A 17,722-nucleotide genomic window follows, 5' to 3' on the forward strand; every position below is an offset into this window, starting at 1 on the left:
ACTGTCAACAGCATTAAAAACAATAAATATTTGCCATGTTTTTAAGAATACAATGCTCTATAAATCAGACTATGAATGATATCGTAAAAAAAAAAAATGTATATACCGGTACCTATAGATAGGAATGAATGGTTGGTGGTTTAAATCCTGTTCCTACTGTCTGTATGTTGTAGCGTTGTTGCTGGTAGCAGATTTAATCAATAATAAATTCATATAAATTGATGTCACTATTATTAGTAGTTCAATTATGATTTATGAACCCATAAATTATTATAAAATAATGATGGTACCCAGCTTACGCCATAAGCCACCATTAATTTGACAAACAGAATTTAACATAAAATAACATTTTGGATGAAAACTTCCAAATTAGTTATTAATCAATTTAATCTTAATCTCAGGAGTTCTTCTCAAGGTGTACATATACACACAAATCAAATGATCAAGTTATTTATAAAGAAAATATTATATAAGTCTTTCATCTCGAAGTCTTTTAGTTTAGAGTCTCTTGCTCTTAATAGTTGCTGGAATATGTCTTCAGCACGTTGGTGCAACGCTGGTTAGAACTGCATGGCAGTGGAGTTAAGTCTTTAATTGGCCTAAGCACAACAATTACAGTGAAGCAGTCTTGTTCTCAGTAAATCCTTCTTATTATAGTGTGTACATGTTGTGGAGGTTGAGCAAATAGTGTGTTTTGGGGTCCAGGCTAATTTAAAGATGTTAAACCAATATGACAGACGCCTGTGCTAACAGTACCAATAACAATGAGGTGCAAAATGAGGGATTTAGGAATTACAACAGAAAGGGGTAGAATGAGGAAAAAGACATTGCTGTGCGAGCAGAAGTGTCGTAACCACCTGCAACGGAAACACCCTAAAAAAAAAAGAAAAAACGACACAGGAAGTATTGCAGAGTCACATGTCTCAAGCAGTCGTAGCAGTATTGTTAGTCTAGAGAGAATGATGCATGGGCAGCGTCGCATCTTCCTGCTCACCTACATGGTGGCTGTTGGTAAGATCTCAAATTTTGCTACATGTTGCGTAATTTCTGAAACAATATTTATCTACCAAAGGAAAGATAGGGATGTTTGATGTGTGTAGGGTAAGACTTGAAGGTGATTTTGAGGCTAAAACCCTTGAGTGATGTTTGATGTTGTGTGAGCTACTTTTGGGAGGGTAAAATAATAGAAATTTGTAAAACATTTGGAAAACATTATAATGGGTGCTTGTTTTTTAATTTTTTTACTGAAATGTTCAAAATACAGATTTTGTCATATTCAATCATTTAAGTTTCAACACTCAGTGTGATGTGTGCTGAGTGCAAAAGCTCAGGAAATCCATCATGGTGAAACTACTTTTTACAGAAGACATGGTGCCAATAAAAACTGAAAGGTCCGTGGTTTTAAAGAAACAAATTGTTTTTCAGATTTTAAAATGTAATTTTTAAAATGTTTATGAGCAGCACACACTTTTAAAAAAATGCAGAGGGGACTATTTCAAAACTTCAGCACAAAAAAACAAAACAAATCTATCAATACAACTCGTGATACAAGAGGAATTGTTATGTGATTTAGGTGAACTGACCCTCTAAATCCAAACAATATGTTAAAACAACATATAATGGCCGAAAGAGCTGAGCACACTGAAGGTTTTTCCTGCATTAAGTGACTTTTTTTTATAGGATGTAATTACAACATTGACATAAAATCACTATATGGGTGTGATGGCAAAGTTGTTTGTAAAGTTGGCTATTTACACATCGAGCCGATACGGAGCATCTTGCCTTCGTTAGGTTTTTGGTTATGTGTGCCCTCAGAATTAATGCCACATATCTCCATAATGCAATTAAGCACTTGAATGTGCGCAGCACACCAGAATTTGAAGTAAGTTCAACAACGATGGCAGAAATGTTATTGAAGAAACTAAGTGAGATATTTTTTTTGTGTAGTATATTTTGTGTGTGTGACATCTGATAACCTCGGTTGGGTCTGAAGATTGAAAATTTCAAAAATCTGGATGTGTGGACTTTGAAACAATTAAGCTTTCCAGACCTCTGTAACCCACTCCTCATCTTTGCTTAAGGCTAGCAGCTTAATCAATAGCCACTACTGCACATCACACACAGATCTCCGACCAAATTGTTGCAAACGAGTGGCATTGTGGGTAATGCAGTCACTGGGTTTTGTCAAGCGGCAATCTCCTGGTCTGAAAAGGTAAAAAAAGGTAAAGTCAATGCAGAACTTTGTTAAACTTGCATTCTCTCTACTGGCCATCTGGGGGAGACTATCTGGTTAAAAAAAGATGTCTGATTGTATAGAAGTCTATGAGAAACCTGCAGTCCTTAAATCAATGGGTGACATCACGGTGCCTACGTCCACTTCTTATATACAATCTATGGGTTTTGACAAGAGGAAGTTTTAATTTTGCTGCATCAAATTTGATCCTTTTTTAAACAGTCCATCCTGAAGCTGATAATGTATTAGGAGTGCAATGCTAGATCGGTGGAGTTAAGAATAACACTATAGCAACCATCTTGAGTGTCACGATGTGTAGTTATGTTCAGTTTGTAAAATCCGACGTTCTCAAGTAATATATTCTGGTGTCAACTGGGCTGATCTGTCCCCTAGTTAGATACGTTTATTAATGTATGTGAACGATGGCCCACTTCCTATTCACCCATACTTCCGTCGCCCTCGATCTGACCACAGCCATCTTTGTAATCTGCCTTCATTTTAAACTCAACTATCCACCTGTAGAGATTGGTGACTGCATCTTGTACAATTGTCTCATAATATATGAATTAAGTTGCTGTGCCACTTTATCAGAAATGCAACAGAAAAAGTCAGATTCTTATACTTTCTGTATAAAGTAAGTGCATCATGAAAAGGGCAGGATTAAAGATATACATTTTCAGATTTCCTTTCGCATTATTTTACACATTAGCTACATTTCCTATATTTGAACTGTATTTATAATTTTCTTTTTCTAGAAATATATTCTTAAATGTAAAAAGTGGGTTGTTCAGACTTAATTTATTAATTATCATAAAGAACAACTGTAGTGATGAATGCTTGGCAACGTTAGATTACTAGTCAATCTTTGAAATATAACATTATTTCTAAAACAGTAATGTTATTTCATATTTCTCAAATTCTGATCGTTTATAAATTTCAAATTACTTGCCACCTATTTAGATCAAGATAGAGCGAAACAAATCAAGTCCATTTACCAAAACTTGAATATGTGGTCTTTTTCTCACAAATTGCAGCCATCCCTGTCTCTTTGACGTTCAACATTGATATGAAAACTCCAGATGTCTATACTGGGGAACAAAAGGATTTCTTTGGATACAAAGTGCTTCAATTCATGTCTGGCACGAACAAAGGGTAAGTTTCCATTTGCAGCTTGGTGGTTCAGTTGATATGTCGTGTTGTTGTCCTGAAATTGTCAAAATTGTGATTACTCATAAAGTGAAAGTGATCAAATTTCTATTAGCCATCCATGGTTTCCTTTTATATATATACTTTAAGTGTAAGGAAGATCACTCTGGTTTACTTTATCAGAAGCTCCTCTGAACACATAGTTCATTACCTTGAATGATATTGCTTGCTGTGACTCACCTTGCTGTTGCATTACAAAGAGATAATGCTGACAACAGCAGAAGCCTTGTATTTCCTTTAGTTAGAACTGTGGCGCTCATGTAAGCCTGACCACTAAAATGATTAACCACTTCATCACAGGATAATCGTAACTGCACCGCTGCGGCTCAATGGATCTGGCAGCATATGTAAACCTGACCAAAACCAAAAGATCCAGTGCTTCAACCCTGAAAGTATGTAAATCCCTATTTTTTTTTCAATATTATACAATTATTTATCCTTTCATAAAAAAAACATGAAAACATACAGTGTCCAACAATGCAGAAATATGAAATGTTAAATGCTACTGTCACCGATATTTCTCTAACAGACACAACAATACCAGTCAAGCACTTTGGCCTGTCGATAGCTGAAGACTCCAAACGCTCCGAATTCACTGTGAGAAAAATCACAAAGCTCAATAAGCTCGATAAAATTGAAAATACACTTACTCTGTGACAAGTTCTGAGCAAAAAAAAATCAGTATGATGAATCAATTTCTTTCACCTCATATGTTCGGATCTAGGTGTGCAGTCCAAGTGTAGTCCATGAATGTAATGGGAACTCTTATGTGAACAGCGAGTGCTACAGCATCACAAATGAACTTCAGGCAATCTCCTCTTTCAGACCTGCTTTCCAAGGTAAAATACAACTGGAGAGAGTAAACTTCTACAACTCTGTGGTTATTACAACTTATTCTTCCTGCATTGAAATAACATTCTCAATGCCCTTGTCCTGACTAAATATCCTTTTCACTTTTTTCAGGATGCACAAAAAAGACAGTGGACCTTGTCTTTCTATTTGATGGATCATTGAGTATGACCGAAGCAGAGTTCAACAAAAATAAAGATTTTATAGTGGATATAATGAACAGCCTTAAGGACTCATCAATCAAGGTATGTGTGCTACTGCAAAATGAAAGCATTCATAGCATTTATTTGTTGAATTATATGCACATAACATTGCATACTATATGATCTTGTCTGCTTTTTTCAGTTTGCAGCAGTTCAGTTCTCCAAAACACCTCGAAAAGTGTTTGACTTCAACGACTACACAGCTGGTACTGATCGCAAACAACTTATGAAAGAACCCCATATGAGGTCTCTCACCAACACACATGGAGCCCTCATATTTGTGTTGTAAGTTCAGCTATGTAAAAAAGTTTTCAAATTCTAACTGAATAACATTTAAAAAGCATTAAAGAACTTGCACGTATAACTATACTTATGAGCATCTTATTTGTTGAAATACATGTTCATTTATGGATGAAGGGTAATTTATTTATTTTCTTAATGCTACTTTTACATTTGTTTCAGGGATCATATCTTGGAAAACCTGGAGGCAGGTGCTTCTCTTGATGCAACTAAAGTTGTGGTACTAATTACGGATGGAGATCCCAGCGATTCAGACGACGGCATTATTAAAAGATATGACGATAAAAACATAATTCGCTTCGTCATTGGGGTAAGCTGTGATGTGATATACATGTCTCATTACTCTGTCTGATGAATCTATTTATTCAGCTAAAACAGTCACACGTGTAATTCCTCAGGGATCAAGTCTTACAACTGTACCACTATGCAGATAATACACAGTCATACTTCTCAGAAACATCATCATCAGAACTTTATAAAAATATTTTGTCGAGTAAAACTTGTACGGATTCAATTTGTACAAAATCATATTGTTTATCTAGCTGACATTGTACTCTGGATACTACATTTTTTTCAAGAAGCATTCTGGTTTCAGGTCAAAAATGTTGAAATGAAATTATTCAGCGACATTGCTTCAGAACCACAAAATGCCTTCAAAATTGAGAACTATGACGGACTGAAAGGAGTACTGGAAAAATTTCAGAATAAGATCTTTAAAATGGAAGGTGATGATCTGTTCAGTTTTTTTTCTTCCCATACAATAGTGTTGCAAAAATAATTTTTATCACCCTGGTGAACCTCTGCAATAGCAATATGAATTGCTAATGGTTTCTGTTTAGGCTCAGAAGTGGCTCGGTCAGGCGACATGACCAATGAAATGTCTCAGAGTGGATTCAGTGCTGCCTTCTACAACGTGAGTAAAGTCAAAAATCTGTAAAGGGTCAGGTAATCTTTAAACAGCAATATTTAATAAAAAGCATTTATGTCTAGAGACCATCTTGCAAGACCAATTTGGGCCAATACACAAAGTGGGGTCCCAGTGGTCGCTTCCCCACTTCCTATTCCCCCATACTTCCAGCATCCGCGATCTGACCACAGCCATCTTTGTAATCTGCCTTCATTTTAAACTCAACTATCCAACCTGTAGAGATTGGTGACTGCATCTTGTACAATTGTCTCATAATATATGAATTAAGTTGCTGTGCCACTTTATCAGAAATGCGACAGAAAAAGTCAGACTTGTTTCCAGGAGTGTTATTTATGTAGAAACAACAACCATAAAAAAATACATAGAGAGGGAATTAGTGAATCGAAATACATGGAATAGTTATTAAAATAAGGCTAAAAAGCAGTATCCTGTAGACTTCTTTGACACATGTAGCATCCATCCAGTACCCTAACTGGGTAAACCTTGGGCCAATGGAAGAACTCAGCAGAAGTGTGGCAATAAAAGGTAAATAGTGGCCTGAGAATGATGCTAGCTACCTAAAACAAAGAGACTGTTTGGTGATTTACTGAAACAACCAAAGAAAATCTGCGGCCCAAAAATATTTTTACAGCAGATCGCCATTATAAATCTGTAAAACTGCTTAATCCTCAAACTAAACAAGCAAACAAACCATGAACATTAAATACCATGTACAACATGAGTGTGACACCGTCTTAATGTTAACTGCTCATAACTCCCTCAATTCAATGTTGACAGTTAAATATGTACAGTTAGCATGCTCCACTTTAGCATGGCGATACATGTTTTTTGCTTATTTGGTTTCTTAGCTTTTTGGATGTCTGTTAAATGATTTCTTCTCTGACACAGTTGATCTGTCTCCTCCCAACGTAATTACTGTTGGTAATTCCACTCCTCTCTGTCTCTGACTGGACCTGCACATTTCTGTTTAACAGGATAAATTGATTCTGGGTTCAGTGGGATCAAACAGCTGGCGTGGTTCTCTCCAAGAACTTCATGAACAAAAAGAAACACAAATTGATGATCTAGAAATGCTGATGGACTCCTACATGGGTACTGAACATACAGTTGTTTGTTTCTTTTCAGATTACCTGCTTCTTTATTTCAAAAAATATACTTTTATTTGGTTAAAGATGATGATGCTTGGCAAAAACACATGCCTCAGTAAATTACCTCGATCAGTTTCCAATCTGACCATATGTGACTGACACTGTTGCAGGATACTCACTTTCTGTTGGAGAGAAGAATAGTGTTCCTCTATATTTCACGGGGGCACCACGATTTGAGCACATAGGACGGGTCGTACTTTTCAGACACGATGGCAAGAACTGGAACGCGGCCCAAAGAATAGATGGGGACCAGGTCGGTAACTGTCTTGAGAATTATATTTATTGTTAAAAATCTGGTTTACTATACACATTCCAAACAAAAAAGTTTTCAGCTTTCAGGGTGTTTTCCTGAATCTGCCATTGCCTTTTTGTTATTGTTAGACCTAGCGTCCTTACCTTTTAGGACATTTCTCAGAAAACTAAACTGACGGGCTTCTTTTTGTCTTACAGTAATCATGTATATTTGTTTGATAAAATGTATTTAGAGATGTTGCAACTTTATGAAAATGTGCAAAGGCATATTTCTGTGGTTGCAGGGAGGAAACCAGAGCACTTCCTTGTACTTGCACCACCTAGTTTTGCTTAAAGAAAAACTTTGAGAAAATAACAGTTTTTCGAAGCACAATAAACATTTATACATGTAGGCTTTTCAAAAATGGTTAAGGGATATACATTTTTTTAAACTTAATTGATATAAACTTCACTTTTCAGATTGGTTCCTACTTTGGTGGAGAGCTGTGCTCAGTAGATGTCAACTCAGATGGTAACACAGATTTCTTGCTGGTGGGAGCTCCACTGTTTTACCAGCATCAGGAAAAGAAAGAAGGACAGATTTACATCTACACACTGACTGATGAGGTGGGCAGTGATAAATGGCTACTATGTGATTGACAGCTCACTACTACGGCGTTGCACGATCTGGGAGTTCACCATGTTTTGCTCTTACAACTTTAACCCTTTCACAGTGTCTTTTCAGTTCATGAAAGTCAATTTTAACATTTTGTTTAACTAAAAATGCCCTGTTCAGCATGTAGTCCCCAAACCAATGGGTGAGGTCACAGTAAATACAGCTACTTCCTACATACAGTATATGGTTCAGAACCAGTGTTTGAATATTAATGACGTTCCTGGGAGCTAATAAACGCATTATTCTCTTTACAAATTAACATATGTTCTTATTTCCAACAGATGCAACTGATAAGTGAACTGAATGTGACTGCACCATCCATGGGGAGATTTGGCTCCACCATATCCAGTCTTGCAGATTTAAATGGAGATCAACTCCGAGACGTAGCTGTTGGAGCCCCCCTTGAGGATGATAACACCGGGACTGTGTACATCTACCTGGGTGACAGACACAGAGGGATACGCAGCACTGTCAGCCAGGTGAGACAGAGAAAAACATTGTCTTTTTTCTTTTGTTGTATTTTTGAGATTAACGTAGTTGGCCCTATACATGAACAAAACAGCCACAGATTTGGTGAGCAGGTGTTTTTTTTGATAATTGATAGTGCATCAACATCATGAGGGTTTGACAAATGAGTTTGTTTGCCAATACATCAGACATAAACTGGCTTTTGAATAAAACGAACAAAGACATCCTTTAAATAATATGGCTTAGTAGAGAATAAGATTCTCACCAGTGTATTTTTCAGTGATATTGGTATTTAGCTTTAAAAACCTGTATCTGTCTCACACTGGGCATCTACCAAAATAACTAAACACACAGCATTTGACGCAACCCCCTCTCCAATGAACGTATTTTCACACGTGTGCAAATCATGCACTGTTTCAGTTGTCCAATCCCTGTTATTCCAGAGAATCACGGGACAGCAAATAAAGTCTGGGCTGAGATTCTTTGGACAAGCCATTGATGGGGACATTGACCTTGGAGAGGATGGACTCCCAGATATTGTCGTCGGATCACAGGGCTCTGCTGTTGTCTTAAGGTATGGATTCTGTGAACATTATGTTGTACAATTGCTAACTCCTTCCCTTTCAAAGCCTGACTACATCTCAATGCTGAGTTTTCACAACAAAAGAGTTGAGCACATTGAACGAGAATCTACCAAGCACCATGAGACAATGTACGGACCAGAACAATCATCATGTACTGTTAATGGTACATGAGTGTTTACATGAAGTGACTTGCCTCTTTTTTAAACCGTAGAACTCCATAAATATCAACTCGATGATTTTATAGTAAACAAAAGAAGAACACACTTTTTGCAGAATTCCAAAATAAAGTTGAGATATTTGGTGTTTTTAACCAATCAAGTGGAAGGACTCTTATTGATGTCTGAATGAAGGAGAGAACTGGCAATCATTTACTATACAAGCAACTTAAATGGCTGACTCAATGGATGAATCATAAGCCACAATTCAAATTCATATACTGAGATCTTGTTAAACCATCCTTCACGCATAAGTAAACAATCAGCCTACAGAAAATATCATGTGCAAAGTCTGATTATCCATCTTTTTGATTAATGTCTTTCAGGTCCAGGCCCGTCTTTAATGTCACTGCCCATCTGTCTTTTCTACCGAATAAGATAAGTACTGACAAAATTGACTGTCTGGGCAACACAGATGAAACTTTACCAATGGTTACCCTAACAGCCTGCTTTGCAATGGTAGAAACAACAAAGAGCAAACCAGGTACGGGCCTGACCCAATAATGGGATTCATTAGCAGCTGCTGATACAGCACACCCTATCAATATTTTAATCCTGATGTATGCCTTTGCAGCGGGAATGAGCTCCAGCCTAAACATCTCGTACATGATCGATGTGGATCCAATGAGACAAACAAATCGAGGTTTCTTCAGTCAAACCAACAAGAAAGCTAGAAATCTTATCTCTACCTACAAACTAAGGGATACGGATACCTGCTTCAACTACTCCGTCTACATGCCAGTATGAAGATTAATTGATAATATTCACCCTCCCATATGCCGCTATGACCAACTGTACATCTATAAATGTCATCCATGTCTCTATACCTTAGCTAGTTCATTTCTAGATATTTCCACTAACCCACACAATACACTTTAAATCCACAAAATGTTCCAAAAAAAATCAGATGCTGACTTATTTGTCAGCTTAATCACCAAAAAACAAAACAGTAATAATAATAACTGTAATACACTAATGCATTATTTAGTACTTTAGCTTAATGTTGAAACACAATTTTCAAAATATAAGTGTCTGCTTTTTGTCTGTGCTTCAACAATAAGCAGATGACTTGTTTTTTTTCTTGCAGAAATGTGTGAAAGACACATTATCACCCATCATCATCAAATTAAAATTCTCCCAAGTTGACAGTGAGCGTGCGATTGCCGTCCTGAATATTGACAGCAAAATGCCGGCTAATGTTGAGGTATGTACACTGACTTCAGCAAAAGGCTGCAGGCAGTCACATTCATTTGAATCCATGCTGATTTTCTCTTTAAATGTCCCAAAATCAATCTGTGAGACATTTGTGAAAACATAAAGAAAGGGATCTAGGAGGTGAAATGGAATTTGATTTTTTCGGATGCAACTATGACTGTCAATTTGTCTTTTGTTTCACTTTTCCAAGTCGGAATTTACCTTTGACACAGACAGCAAAGACTGCCTTGAGTTACTAAAGATCTGAATTAGCCAAATAGTGGTATTTTTTCCAGGCTAGCTAGAAATGTAAAACTTTTCTATCTTACTTTTTGGTGGTTATATTGGCAAGAAATTTGAAATTACTTCTCTGACTAATTCAAACAATGTTCAAAATTTACATCCAAAATCTGTTGAGAAATTTTAGTTGTGACCAAAGTGGTGGAGCAGTAAACTACCATTGCCAGCCTTAGAGTCTGGCACATTAATTGTGGTGGTAGATGGAAAGTGCAGATCAGCTTGTCAGGGCATTCCTGTTACGTTTCAGTCATATCATCATTAAAATCACCTGTGACTAATAATGAATTCGTCTGGTAACAAGGTCTGGTTTGTGTATTGTTCCAAAGGAATCCTGTGTCTTTGTTACCATTGTTTTCTGAAAGGCTCTGCATTTTCAACAATGACCTGAACAGACATTTCCTTTCATTACAGATTCCCTTTGAAAAGCATTGCAGAAAAAATGACACCTGTGTTGCCGAACTTGATGTGGATTTCAATTTCACGTATGTATAAATTATAAACACAGCACACAACTGTAACATTAACATCATATGACCACATTTACTCTCTCTCTCTTAGGACTCCAACATTATTGGTGGCAAAAGAAAATTACTTCAACGTGTCTGTTAAACTGTCCAATCATGGTGATGACTCGTACCACACCAGCCTAACAATGCACTATCCCAGAGGCCTCTCCTTCTCTAGGATGACTCTTATAGAGGTAACTTTAAAGTTCAACGTTTATGTCTACAACTGTACATCTGCTTGGTCCAACTACACTGCTTATTAGAAGTTATGATACTAATTTTAAATTATATCATAAATAACATCTGTCAGAAAGACATTCATTTAATTAACCTCCCCTGATGTCGAGTGCAAAACTACTGCAATGCTTTCTTTCACAAGTTCACAAGTAGATGAAGAAAACCCATTCAGGATGTGTGGGTTGTCAAAGGTGTTACTGATCAAAACATCAGACCGTGAGAACAAATGTCGATTGAAAGCTTGAGACTTGCCTGAAAGCTGGAACTAAAACATCACAAACGTGACAGCATTGAATTCAAACTAAAAGCTTTTATTCCAGAGTGTCTCAGTTCATATTTTTTTCCTACAACAGGCAACACGACCAACAGTCCACAGCTGTCACGATCTAGAAGGAGTACTTGACAGAACTACATGTGGTGTCAGCCGCCCTGTGTTTCGCAGCAGATCAGCCGTGAGTCATATTGCACCCGGACACCCTCATTGCAGACAGAAGTTTCACTATTTTCAGAAATCAAGAGCTGTGACCAACTGCCTGAACCTGTGACAGTTACAACCATGGCAACTTCTCTCATTTAGATATTTTCTCTTTCACTCACATCTAACATTTTCTTTTTTCCTGTGAAGGCAACATTCAGAACTGCTTTCCACATCATGACTGAGTATGAGTGGGATGACACAATTACGATAAACATTACTGGTGAAAGGTAGCTGCTTTCTCATACAATCCAACACACAGACCGTAGCCCAACATTGTCTATGTATTCCTAAAATATGATTGATAACTATATCATTACATATTTCCTGTTTAATATTAACAAGAAATGCTTTTTACATCCTCAGCGACAATACAAACTCCACCAGAATTGCTTTCCTGACCAAAAGCATCCCAGTGCAATTTGAAATAAAAATGGCAGTAATAGTGTAAGTTCAGAACTGTAGTTCTTAAATATGCCTAGTCATTTTTATAATTTAAATTGTTACATTTATTATCCAGTCAGTGGTAATATCTTACAGCTACCTGCATGTTGTGATTATCCTGTACACTTCACAGGAAAGAAGACCCTATCAACTATCTGAACTTCACAACAGAGGATACTGGAACCAAACAAATAGTTGCTATATACAAGGTGAGGCAGTAAATGACAGCAAATTTCAACTCATCATTAAGTAGCTTACTGATCATGCTGCAATGTTAGACCTGCCTTTGCTGATTGTTTGGCTACATGAGAGGAGCTGCATGGTGGTGCAGTGGCTAGCACTGTTGCCACAGCAAGAGGGTGTAATTCCCAAAATGTCAAACTATTCTTTTAAAATGGAGCAACTGTCTCTCACTCTTGCAGATAGAAAATATTGGTTTCAAGAACTTTCCTGTCAACGTGTCCCTGTTCTTCCCAACTAAACTGGAACATCACTTTGAAATGACAAACTATCAAGTCTTTGTCCAGCAGGTAACTCAGCGACTAACAGAACGCTACTTTTACTCGATCATCCTGCTGCTTTCTATAGAATTACAAATCCTTAATGTGTCCTTAATTACCTTTTTATTTTAATTTTTTAGAACAAAACTCAATGCACAGGCATTACTGACACAAAATCTGAAGTAAGTAAAACATTCAGTATCAAAATATTCTAACTGAACATGTTGTGGAATTACAAATCCCTTAATAAAATTAACTGTTGCTGTGTTACAGTACTGTTCGCCAGAAAAATATTGTAAAATCATAGTGTGTGACAGTTTCGTCCTGGAGAATGAATCACCCACTGAGTTCACATTGTCAGGAGACGTACAATTCAGGGATCTCAAACAGCATGCAGCGGTACGTAGCAACACACACACACAGAGTGTACATACCACATATACCATTGAAAGTGGTGAATATATCATGAACTGACACACTCTTACTTTGCAGAATATTGCCTTTCTTAAACGATATACTGGAGATGGCGGAGAGGTTAAATTTAAAAGCTTTATACATGTCAACTATGACAAGCAACGATATGTGCTGGACTCTCATAAACAACAGGTATGTCCACGTTTGACCAGTTATGCCATTTTAAAGATATTGCTTTTTTTGTTTTTGTATACTGTATATATTAACAAAATAAATATGGTTTACGCAGGAGAAGTCCAACAACGATCCAACGCTGAAATGGGTACATTCAGTCTACAAATGAGCAGCCAAAACTATTTTATATACAAGACATTTTAGATCCTCATTCACATATATAGAGGCCCCACTTTGAACACTTGTATATTCTCTGCCAACAGACTGAAGTTCGGGTTGAGTTCATAATCCTCCCGGATCAACTGCTGATCATTTCAACTGGAGTTGGACTGGGACTGTTGCTTCTGATCATAATCACTGTCGTCATGTTTAAGGTGAGAGTCGATTTCCAAATTTAATTAATTCAAGAAAAACTTCTATCCAAGGGAAACTTCGAGCTGTTGCTTGAATGTTAGTAACTGATCAAATAACATTTAAATTATACTTTTCTGCTGCAAAATGTGCCTCTGTGGCGTTTGGTCTAATGATATTCTTGTGTCTGTTATAAGTTGGGTTGCTTTAAGAGGAAAACGCTTGAGTATTATCAAGAGCAGGACGACGACACTGCAGCTCTTCAGGCGGGCACCCCTACACAGTCCACATCTGCCCCCACCAACGTCAGCCAATCGAAATGTGACAAACCTTCAGAGGAAGATGCGCTTCTTGATGATGGTGAGGCAAATGTCAGCACCCCACCAGCTGATACAGAGGGACTGGATTAGTGGGCTGACTGAATTATAATGCATGCAGCATGCACAGGTCATTATAGAGTGCTGCAGGAATGAATTGCCAGGAAATCACTTAGAATTTTTGCACTTCCAGTTCCCTCATCTCAAAGTCAGTGTTTTTTTTGAATGGGCTTTATAAGGTCTGTTGGCAACACAAGCTTAAGAGATTTTAACGTTTTGTTCTATGGCATAAAATATGTAAGTAAATACTCCACTCTTTAATTTTGAGGGTTTTAAAAAGGGTGGGTCCTAACATCATCACACCAAACACGAGCTTAGTGGTGGTGACGTGAAGTAATGCAAACAAGGTGCAGTTCATTTTTAGCCTAACGTTCCCCCCGCAGCGCTTTGTTGGCGAATAACATTGTTAAAGAAATAGTTTGACATTTTTGGCTTTCTTGCTGAGAGTTAGATAAGATTGATACCTTTCATGTCTGTCTGTTAAATATTAAGCTGGAGCGAGGAGATTATTAGCTTTCTCCGGTGCTGTCAACTGCATCTCAGTCTTCCTCAGCAAGTAGCATTTGTTCAGTTATAATTGAGGTGACTAAGTATTAAACGTTGGTCACATAAGTGCTGGTCTGGTATCATGGGGGAGATCAAAACTCTTATGACAAGATTCTGTAAGAAATTTGAGCAAAAAACTGTAGTTAGTAGATATCATAAAAGTGTTTAATAATTCATAATTAAGAATTCATAATTAGTCATAAACATAAGGGTTTTGGGAATGCATAATTAAGATAAACATAAAGTGATGTAGGATTAGTAGCTAAAAGAAATGAAGCTTCTGCCAAGGTTGCAGAAGTGTAGCTTATATACTGAAGGATAATCATAGAAGGGAGTAAGTCATAACTGACAGTATTTGAATGTGTTAGCTGCTCAGGGAGAGAGAGATGTGGAGATAGGCGTTTACAGAAGTTAGCCAATAGAAATTGAGATAGACGGAAGGGGAGGAGTCGCGAACGAATATGTGGGAGGTTTGATTTAAAAGACTTTTTCTCTCTCGTGTGAAGGCTCTCAGACTACGGACGTGTTTTTTGTACCTGAGGAGCTGAGTTGAGTTTTTTGCAAATGGGGTTTTATTGATTTAATATTTCATAAGAGTATGTACTCCAATGTTTAACTGTAATCGTACTTGCATCAGTGGAATTAAATTCCTTATAATTGTAAACCAGTCTTGGTAGATTTCTTATTGGAGCGTGTCGACTGTACAAAGCAGCGGACACACGTGCTCCGGCCTCCTTCTCTGGGGTGTGAGTCTCATCCTCCACATTCCCCTGGGGGAAAAGAAAATGCATGATGTATTTCATCACACGCAATAACAGTAAAAAGTGACTGAATGAACACCAGAAACATCAGCTGTCTGTGAACGTGGTCACACAGCATCGACTGGGAAAACCAGGGGTCAGTGGACATTCACATCAGATGCCAGACTTTTAACAGAGACAAAGATTATAATCTCCCCTCTACATACAGCAAACTGTTATCATGTGACAGACGTTGCATAGCTACAGCAGGTATAGGTAGAGGCACCGGATCAAACAAAACCTCTTGAAAAAGCTGTTTTTTGTTCACTTTTTTGTCAAATCATAACATGGTGAAATATATAGTATTAATATTAAAGAGGCACGTTTTTTGAGGTATTCACAAAATGATGACTGAGCTTTAATGAGTCACATCAATTGACATTTCATGTGTTGAAAATGAATCTCTCACCCCCCCCCCCACAGTATTTATTGAGCAAATGTGAGTTCTACTTGTATTATAGCCAAGTGCTTCTGAAAATGTATAACTTTTTGATAATTTGTGTGAATGCAGTGGTAAGTTTAATGCATTGTTAATTAGTGAGCCTGCAAAACATTGTTTTTATAAGCAGCAGTCAATTGATTTGTACCACTTTACAACAAAGTACACAAAATTGTGTGTATAGTTGCCAAGCGAATGTGGAGGAAATCAATGGTAGAAACTGCTGCGTCTGTCTAAAGGAGGAGCAGCTTAAGGGGTATCTTCCAGCCTGAAAGGCAGTCACAATCAAATTTTGTCTTTGAATGTTGTGTTTACAAAACGTAAGCAACAATTCCTGTAAAGTAAACCTTCAAATGACTTACTAAATAACATTTTACATTTCAGGCCACAGGGAAAAAACAAGTACAATGTTGTGTTAACAGGAGCAGTATGATAAACCTTTTGGCCTTCCATTGTGTCTGTACAGTATATATATATATTTTTTTTTCTTATGCCCTTAGATTATCTTGTTGGGGCAGTGTTCATGCGCTCTATTAATAAAAACCCTCAACAATACCACTGTGTCTGTGAGAGATTGAATATTTATTAAAGTAGTATCTTGTGTTTGTCATGTATCATTCTATGATGTGCCAGTTTTAAACAAAACACACAAAACACCCTTTTACTTGCAAGAGATAAAGTAAAAATATATTATCTTTTCACTGACAACCTGTCCAGAAAAATGGCATCTCATATATGTTGTCAGAAAAACAAGTAGTAAAAAAACAAACTGAAAATAAATGCAAGGACGCCCTTAAACATATATCTTGATGATTTAAACAGATTTATTTAAATGAGTTTGTGACGTTTGCTTCAGTTAGCTGTGGTTTGCCTTTCAGTGTGTTGGCAAAGCACCAAGCGCTTTGCACCCTGGCATCAGTGTGACCGAAGCCCCAGAGCAGCTCATTCATCACACATGCTGGCCGTGCCATCAGTTGCATAAGATACATTGACATTGAGAAAGTAACAATAAAACTGCTGTGTTGTTGAGGGGAATACTTTAGTCTTTGGGTTGAAAGAAGAATTCAACATAACCTGGACTACTTCTACAACCTCAGTGACTACTTACACTGAAAGAATAAGATTATTTATTCCCGACACTAACACTACACAATGAAAAATAATGATTAGAATCTTTCAGAATTCCTGTTTTTTGTATTATTGTGCAGAAAACATTATGCTGAACTGAACATTTCTCAATCATTGTGCAACTCGGGGGAACCAATTTCCAGTTAGTCACAAGTGGATGTAGAAAAGCCGTTAATAACAGGTTTGCATTTTACCAATTGTGTCAAATTGCCTAAATTCAACAGCAACTGCCTTTTTAGTGTGCCTGAACCATTAATTCATCACACGTGTCTTGGCTGCGATCTAGAGAATACATTTTAAATGTCAGAGAGGCAATCAATTATTCATTTATAGCACTCATATTGTAGTTAATTTATCTAAGTGCTCCACAATTGAGGATAACATGAAAATATAATGAACTGCCTCATAAATGCCCTATGTATGATTTCTGTGTATATGCATTGTTTTTATGTCCAGTAATTGTTTTAAATGGGGCCCAGAAGTTTACTACACAGGATACTTGAGTCTGCCCTCCGGCAGCTAAATATATGTGGAGAAACACACAATTCTGATCGAAACCAAACCCAAATATTTTTTGTGAGATCAATATTACACAATTAATCAGAACAATAAATATAAAAAAAAAAAAATCTACACAAAGTGTTTGGGTATTGTGTTGCGTCACCATGAGCCTCCAGAACAGCTTCAGTGCTCGTCGTCATTGATGTCTAACTGGAGGGATGAACCGTTCCTCAGAAAGATTTTCCACGAGGATAATGGTGGAGAGTGCAGTGTAAGACGTCACTCCAAAAAAACA

The 17,722-nt window shown here is 37.1% G+C and overlaps 1 protein-coding gene across 2 annotated transcripts; it reads left to right on the forward strand.

The window, feature by feature from the left end:
* Window positions 1-959: 959 nt before the first annotated feature.
* LOC306784131 (integrin alpha-L) lies at window positions 960-16,338 on the forward strand (the record flags this gene model as incomplete). Of its 2 annotated transcripts, XM_079277972.1 has the most annotated exons (31): window positions 960-1,011; window positions 3,268-3,385; window positions 3,740-3,831; window positions 3,969-4,036; window positions 4,164-4,278; window positions 4,403-4,533; window positions 4,634-4,776; window positions 4,954-5,101; window positions 5,387-5,516; window positions 5,631-5,704; window positions 6,694-6,811; window positions 6,978-7,120; window positions 7,579-7,725; window positions 8,056-8,253; window positions 8,686-8,816; window positions 9,368-9,525; window positions 9,616-9,782; window positions 10,129-10,245; window positions 10,947-11,017; window positions 11,094-11,235; window positions 11,632-11,730; window positions 11,904-11,983; window positions 12,120-12,200; window positions 12,331-12,406; window positions 12,620-12,727; window positions 12,838-12,879; window positions 12,971-13,096; window positions 13,190-13,303; window positions 13,401-13,433; window positions 13,549-13,659; window positions 13,834-16,338. In XM_079277972.1, the coding sequence occupies 31 exons, from the start codon at window positions 960-962 to the stop codon at window positions 14,044-14,046; spliced, it is 3,546 nt and encodes a 1,181-aa protein (XP_079134098.1). In that variant the 3' UTR covers window positions 14,047-16,338. The 2 variants fall into 2 exon arrangements, with proteins under 2 accessions (XP_079134098.1, XP_079134099.1); XM_079277973.1 differs by lacking the exon at window positions 13,834-16,338 and having other exon boundaries at window positions 13,005-13,096; window positions 13,549-13,650.
* Window positions 16,339-17,722: the final 1,384 nt, after the last annotated feature.

The sequence above is a fragment of the Melanostigma gelatinosum genome (assembly GCF_949748355.1).
Source record: "Melanostigma gelatinosum genome assembly, chromosome: 11".
Classification (NCBI taxonomy): domain Eukaryota; kingdom Metazoa; phylum Chordata; class Actinopteri; order Perciformes; family Zoarcidae; genus Melanostigma; species Melanostigma gelatinosum.